General features: G+C 43.0%; 1 protein-coding gene across 1 annotated transcript in view; it reads left to right on the plus strand.

Moving 5' to 3' along the window:
- Nucleotides 1-7,041: 7,041 nt before the first annotated feature.
- The window catches only part of CYC1 (cytochrome c1), a 2,455-nt gene continuing 1,800 nt past the window's right edge, over nucleotides 7,042-7,696 (plus strand). Inside the window, exon 1 of the mRNA XM_024741170.1 lies at nucleotides 7,042-7,209. Coding sequence (XP_024596938.1) covers nucleotides 7,078-7,209 — 132 coding nt within the window. The 5' untranslated portion in view covers nucleotides 7,042-7,077. The remainder of the gene's footprint in view (nucleotides 7,210-7,696) is intronic.

Genomic DNA, 7,696 nt, shown 5'->3' on the forward strand with positions numbered 1-7,696 from the left:
TCCTTACCTTGGTCTCCAAGGCCTGCCTGGCCAGCTCCTGCCTGTTCTTCAGAACATTTTTATTGCCCCCCAGAAGGAGCCCTGTACCCTACTTTCCCCTCCCCTTTCAGCCCCTGGCACCGTTAACCTACTCTCTGCCGCTATAGATTTGCCGAATCTGGACTTTCACGTGAATGGATTCATGCAGTACAGTAGTACCCCTTACCTTCGGGGCTTGTGTTCCAAGACTCCCAGGGGACGCCTGAAACCCTGGATAGTACTGAATCCTATCTGTGCGTGTCTTCCACCCACAAACTTAATGCTTTTTCCATCTTAACCAAATTCTTATCATGCACTGCGGCCGTAACTGTTGCAGTTTTTGAGGTGCACCAGCAAAACTAGCATGAATTTCTTTTTCCTTCACAGTTTCACGGATAGAAGATTGGTTCTTAGCGTAGATCTTAGCAACCTCAGCATACAATTTTTTTCCTTTCCTTATTAAGTTGAGGACTTTCACCTTTTCGCTTAAAGGAAGCATTTCATTTCACTTAAAGGCTTCTCTTTGGTGTACCTGAATCACAAGCTCCACTACTCTTGCACTTTGAAGCCATTCTTAGGTAAAATAAGGGTCACTAAATGTAAAACAGCTAGCTAGTGGGAAGCAGCACCATAGCACCGGGAGATCAGCTCGGTGCTGTGTGACCACCTAGAGGGGTGGGATAGGGAGTGTGGGAGGGAGATGCAAGGGGGAAGGGATATGGGGATATATGTGTGCATAGAGCTGATTCACTTTGTTATAAAGCAGAAACTAACACAACATTGTAAAGCAATTATACTCCAATAAAGATGTGAAAAAACAAATAAATAAAATAAAAGGGTCACTCACTTGAACACAGACACTGTGATGCCTCCACAGATGATCTGATAACCCAGATGGCTACTAAGTGACTAATGGGCAGGATATACTGGACAAAGGGATCATTTGTGTCCCAGACAAGACAGAGGGGCAGGTGCAAGATTTCACCACTCTACTCAGTCTGGGAAGTATTAACATGTTAGCAATATTAAGACTTCCAGCCTGTGAACACAGGATGTCCTTACATTTATTTAGGTCTTCTTTAATTTCTTTCAGTAATGTTTTATCATTTTCAGTGTACAAAGGTTGTTAAATTTATTCTTAAATATTTAATTTTTTCTTTTAATTTATTTTTGGCTGCATTGGGTCTTCGTTGCTGCACACAGGCTTTCTCTAGTTGTAGCCGGTGGGGGCTACTCTGTTGTGGTGCATGGGCTGCTCATTGCGCTGGCTTCTCTTGTTGTGGAGCACGGGCTCTAGGCGCACGGGGTTCAGTAGTTGCAGCACGCGGAACTGCAGATACAGAGGGCTGACTTTAGAGTTATAGGTGGATTTTCAACTTTGCAGAGGGCCGGGCGCCCCTAACCCCTGCGTTGTTCAAGGGTCAGCTGTGAAATTGTGGTTGCAGTACGCGGACTCAGTAGTTGTGGCTTGTGGGCTTAGTTGCTCCACAGCGTGTGGGATCTTCCCAGACCAGGGATCGAACCCGTGCCCCCTGCATTGGCAGGCAGATTCTTAATAACTGTGCCACCAGGGAAGTCCCCTAAGTATTTAATTTTTTGATGCTATTGTAAATATAATTAGTTTCTTAATTTCATTTTCAGTTTGTTCATTGCTGGTGTATAGAAACACAACTGATTTCTGTATATTGATCTTCAGTCAAACTTGATGAACTCATCCATTACCTCTAATATCAATAGTTTGTGTGTTCCTTAGGATTTCACAGTTGACCCTTGAACAATGCAGGGGTTAGGGGCGCCGACCCTCTGCAAAGTTGAAAATCCACCTATAACTCTACAGTCAGCCCTCCGTATCTGCAGTTCCAAATCCTCAGAGTCAACCAACTGCAGATGGTGTAGTACTGTAATGTGTATTTAGCAACAAAAATCTGAGTATAAGTGGACCTGTGCAGTTCAAACCCATGTTGTTCATGGGTCAGTTGTATGTAATTCATGTTATCTGCAAATATAATTTCATTTCTTCCTTTCAAATTTAGATGCTTTTTATTTTATATTCCTGCCTAATTGTCCTGGATAGACCCTCCTATATAATGCTGAATAGAAGTGGCAAGAACCAACATCCTTCTCTTCCTTCTTATCTTACTAGGAAAGCTTTCAGTCTTGCACCATTGAGTATATTAGCCATGAGGTTTTCATAGATGTCCTTTATCAGGTTGAGGAAGTTGCCCTGTATTCCTGTTTTTTTGAGGTTTTCATCACGAAAATGTGTCGGATTTTTTTTCAAAAGCTTTTTCTGTGTCTATTGTAATGATCAAATGTGGTCCTTTCCCCTTTATTACTATTATGTGTTATATTGAGTGTTTTTTATACATTGATTGATGTTTACATTACTAAGATAAATCCCACTGGGAAAAAGATGTACTGCATTTTTCAAGCATTGGGTTGAGTTTGCTAATATTTTGTTGAGGATTTTTGTTATCTATATTCATATAGGATATTGGCCTGTAGCTTTCTTTCCTATGATATGTTGTCTAGTTTTAGTGTCAGGGTAATACTGATCTCAAATAATGAGTTGGGAAGTATTCCCTCATCTTCTATTTTTTGGAGGAGTTTGTGAAGTACTGGAGTTAAGTCTTCCTTAATTTTGGTAGAATTCACCAGTGAAGCCATCTCATCCTGGGCTTTTCTTTCTGGGAAGTTGTTGTTGTTATTTAATTACTAGTTCAGTTTCTTTACTTGTTATCGGTCTATTTAGATTTTCTACTTCTTCTTGAGTCAGTTTTGGCAGTTTGTATCTTTCTAGGAATCTGGCCATTTCATATAGATCATCTAATTTGGGGGCATAAATTATTTATGGTGTTACCTTATAATCATTTTTATTTCAGTAAGGTTGGTAGTAATGTCACTTTCTTCATTTCTAATTTTAGCAATTTGAGTCTTTTTATCTTAGTGAGTCAAGCTACAGGTGTGTCATTTTCATTGATCTTTTTAAAGAATCAACTTTTAGTTTATTTTCTCTGTTGTTTTTCTATTCTCTGTTTCAATTGTTTCTGCTCTAATCTTTATTATTTCCTTCCTTCTGCTTACTTTGGGTTTAGATTGTCTACTTTTTGTAGTTTTTGAAGTTAGAATGTTAGCTTATTTATTTAAGATCTTATTTTTTTAATACAGTAATTTAAAGCTCTAAATTTCCCTCTTAGCAGCTCTCTTGATGGTGCTAAGTTTTAGTATGTTGTGTTTTTGTTTTTATTCACCTCAGAGTATCTTCTAATTTTCCCTGTGATTTTTTTTTTTAATTTAATTTTTATTTTTGGCTGTGTTGGGTCTTCGGTGCTGCACACGGGCTTTTCTCTAGCTGTTGTGAGTAGGAGCTACTCTTCATTGTGGTGCGCGGCTTCTCATTGCCTTGGCTTTCCTTGTTGCAGAGCACAGGCTCTAGACGCATGGGCTTCAGTAGTTGTGACCCACGGGCTCTAGAGTGCAGCCTCAGTAGTTGTGGCTCATGGGCTTAGTTGCTTTGCAGCATGTGGGATCTTCCCGGGCCAGGGATTGAACCCGTGTCCTCTGCATTGGCAGGCAGATTCTAAACCACTGAGCCACCAGGGAAGTCCCTCCCTGTTATTTCTTCTTTGACTAATTGTTTATTTAGGAGTATGTCATTTAATTTTCACATACTTGTGAATTTCCCTACTCTCCTTCTGTTATTGATTTCTAATTTCATTCTGTTGTAGTCAGAAAACATACTTTGTATGCTTTTACTACTCTTAAATTTATTGAGACTTGTTTTATTGCCTAACGTATGACCTATCCTGAAGAATATTCCATGTGCACTTGGGAAGAATATGTACTCTTCTGTTGTTGGAGTGTTTCATTGCTGCCCGTTACGTCTAGTTGGCTTATTGTGTTGTTCAAGTCTTCTCTTTCCCTGCTGATATTCTGTCTAGCTGTTCTATCCATTACTGAAAGTGGGGTACTGAAGTCTCCAACTGTTATGTTAAATTTTCTATTTCTCCTTTCAATTCTGTCCAGTTTTGCTTCATGTATTTTGGGGCTGTGTTAGGCAAATATATCTTTTTAGCTGTCATTTCTTCTTGATGAATTGATCCTTTTTTCATTATAAAATGTCCTTCTTTAACTCTAATATAAACATTTGTCTTAAAGTTTATATTGTCTGATATTAGTATAGCCCCTCCAGCTCTGTTTTGGTTACTGTTGATGAAGTGTCCTTTTTTCCAAATTTTACTTTCTATTTGTGTCTTTGAATATAAAGTGTGTTTCTTATAGGCATTATATAGTTGGACCATGACTTTAAAAAGAAAAATCTACTGTACCAATCTCTTCCCTTTAACTGGAGACTTTAATCCATTTACATTTAATGTAATTAATGGTATAGTACAATTTATACCTGCTATCTTGATATTTGCTATGTGTCTTATGTCTTTTTTGCCCCCAATTTCTTCATTATTGTCTTTGTGTGTGTGTATGTGTGTGTGTGTGTGTGTGTGTGTGTGTGTTATTTTCCAGTGAACAACTTTAATTCCTTTGTTATTTCTTTGACTACATTTTTTGAGTTATTTTCTTAGTGGTTACCCTTGGGATTACAACTGACATCTTAATTTGTAACAATCTGATTTAGATTAAAATTACATTAATTTAAACTGTATTAAAAGATGTTGCTCCTGTATAGCTGTTTACCCCTTCTTCATTTATTGCCACATATTCCACCTCATATATTGTGTCTATACCCATAGATTTTTTTTTTGGCCTCACCACACAGCTTGTGAGATCTTAGTTGTGGCGCATGGGCTTAGTTGCCCCGTGGCAAGTGAGATCTTCCTGGACCAGGGCTTGAACCCATGTCCCCTGGGTTGGCAGGCAGATTCTTAACCACTGTGCCGCCAAGGAAGTCCCTGCCCCCTTGTTTTGAGAGATGATTTTGACAGATATAGAATTCTCGGTTGGCAAGTTTGTTCTTTCAGCACTTGGAATATGTCATACCACCGCCTTCTGGCCTCCATGGTTTCTGGTATGAAATCTTCTGTTAATTTGATTGAGGACCACTTATATGTGATGAGTCACTTCTCTCTTGCTGCTTTCAAGATTCCTTTTCTTTGCTTTTCAACAATGTATAATGTGTACAGGTGTGGACCTCTTTTACTTCATCCTGCTTGGAGTTTTTAAACTTCCTGGATGCATAGATCCATGTTTTTCATCAAATTTGGAAAGTTTTCAGTCACAATTTCTTCAAATATTCTTTTTGCCCCTCTTTCTCCTCTGCTTCTGAGAATTTTGTATAGGTTGGTGTGCTTAATGGTGTCCCACAGGTCTCTGAGGCGCTGTTAATTTTTCTATTTTTTTTTTTTCTGTTTTGCAGACCAGACAATCTCAACCGACCTAACTTCAAGTTTGCTAATTCTTTCTTCTACCTGCTCAAATCTGCAGTAGAACCCCATAAGTAAAAATTTTCAATTCCATTATTGTACATTTCAACTGCATAATTTCCATTTGGATCCTGTTTATGATTTCTTTTTACTGACATTCTCTATTTGATGAGATATTATTCTCATACTTTCCTCTAGTTCTTTAGACATAATGGTTTCCTTTAGCTCTTTGAACATATTTTTAAATTTAATTGTTTTTTATTAAAATTTTTTATTATTTTTTAAATTTTTATTGGAGTATAGTTGATTTACAGTATTGTGTTAGTTTCTGCTGCACAGCAAAGTGAATCAGTTATACATATACACATACCCACTCTTTTGTAGATTCTTTTCCCGTATAGGTCATTACAGAGGATTGAGTAGAGTTCCCTGTGCTATACAGTAGGTCCTCAGTCCTCATTAATTATCTATTTTATACATAGTAGTATGTATATGTCAATCTCAATCTTCCAGTTTATCCCCCCCAAACATATTTAAATAGTTAAGATTCCCCAGAGATAGTTTCTATTGATTGGTTCTTTTTTCCCTATTTATAGGCCAGACCTTGTTTCTTTGGATGTCTCATAATTTTTTTGTTGAAAACTAGACATTTTAATTGATATAATGTGGCATTTCTGGAAATCAGATTCCAGGTTTTGTTGCTGTTCCTGCTATGGTAGTTGTGTTTGTGTATTGGCTTTTCTGAACTAATTCTGTCAAGTCTATTATTTGTCATGGGTAGCCACTGAAGTCTCTACCTGGTTAGCTTAGTGGTCAGATAAATGATTGGACAGAAATTTCCTTAAGTGTCTGGAACCAATAAATCTCTGTCATTCGCAAGTGGCTCTGTGTGTATGTGGGACATGCTCTCGGAATTCAGCCAGGCAGTTTACAACTCTGCTTTAGGCTTCACCTGTGCACAGAGACTCAAGGTCAGGTCTTTCATGAGTATATGCACAGCCCTACTTATGTTTTTGACCATCTGTATTCCGGAAATTTGTGGGGCTTTTCAACGCCCCTGTGGACAATGTATTCCCCAGTTCTTCCTTTTAAGCTTTTTGGTTAGTCTGTTATTTGCCCCAGCTGTTCTCCATTGCCTCAGGGAGATTACAGCTTTGAAACTACAACACTTGCCAGTAATTGCCTTCAACAGCCTCGGGGAATAGGCTACTAGCACTGGGCAAGTTGAGTGGGCTCGGCAAGAGGGGCCTTCCAGGGGATCACCTGACTGGTTAAGTAATATCAGTGCTTTGCAGTGAGGGTGTTCTGCCACCGCGCCAGGTCTGGAAATGTTGCTGGACGAAAGCGTGCGATGCCTTCGAAAAGCGGTGGATTCCGGGTTGGGGGCGTCCGGGCGTGGGGGGCGCAGCACCGCTGAGCCCCGGAGACCAGCGGCGGGATCAGGGAAACCAGGGTTGTTGGGAGTTGTCACGGCAACAGAGAGACGCAACGAGGACCCGCCCAACCGCTGGTTTCCACGACGACCGGAGTAGCGCGGCGAGGCGGTGCCCGGCCCTGACTGACAGAGCCCCGCCTCGGCCCCGCCCCGCGCCCTCCCACGCTACCCGGTTCTCGCGATGTTTAAGCTCTTTCGGCGCCGCAGAGGCCCACGGTAGCGGCGGCCGCGCTGAAGAGGGGCAATATGGCGGCAGCGGCGGTGGCCTCGCTTCGCGGGTCAGTGCTGGGCCCGCGGGGCGCGGGGCTGCCGGGCGCGCGGTCCCGGGGTCTGCTGAGCGGTGCGCGGCCCGGGCAGCTCCCACTGCGAACACCCCAGGTGAGAGCTGGTCTTAACCCTGGCCGCCGCGCGGACCCGCAGCCCGGTGAAGGTCACCGCTGGGAGGCTCCGGGCGCGGGCCGGGCAGCGCGGGAGCAGCCTTCGCACCCGGGCCCCCGCCCCGGCCGGGCCCCCGCTTCCTGCCGACCTTGGGAGCAGGGCTGCGCTCCCACTCCTCCGAGCAGCACAGGCACCTGGTGCCGAGCGTGGGGGGCGACGGGGCGGGCTCGCTGCCGGCTTGGGACTGGGCGCTTCCCCGGGGGGGGCGCCCAGGCCCGCTCCCCTCTCCGGCCTTCCAGACTGGGCCCGCGTCCTAAAGTGACCTCAGCCTGATCTCGGCCAGCTGCTTGTGACCTTGGCCTGCCCCAGCACCCTTGCTCACTTCGGCCCGATTCCTGGCCCAGGATCTAAGAACACGCCTCACAAACCGCCCCCCCCTCCCGCCCTCAGGGCCGAATTCCGGTCGAGGGGTCCGCAGCGGGGAGGG

The sequence above is a fragment of the Neophocaena asiaeorientalis genome, unplaced genomic scaffold (assembly GCF_003031525.2).
Source record: "Neophocaena asiaeorientalis asiaeorientalis breed wild unplaced genomic scaffold, Neophocaena_asiaeorientalis_V1.1 scaffold177, whole genome shotgun sequence".
Classification (NCBI taxonomy): domain Eukaryota; kingdom Metazoa; phylum Chordata; class Mammalia; order Artiodactyla; family Phocoenidae; genus Neophocaena; species Neophocaena asiaeorientalis.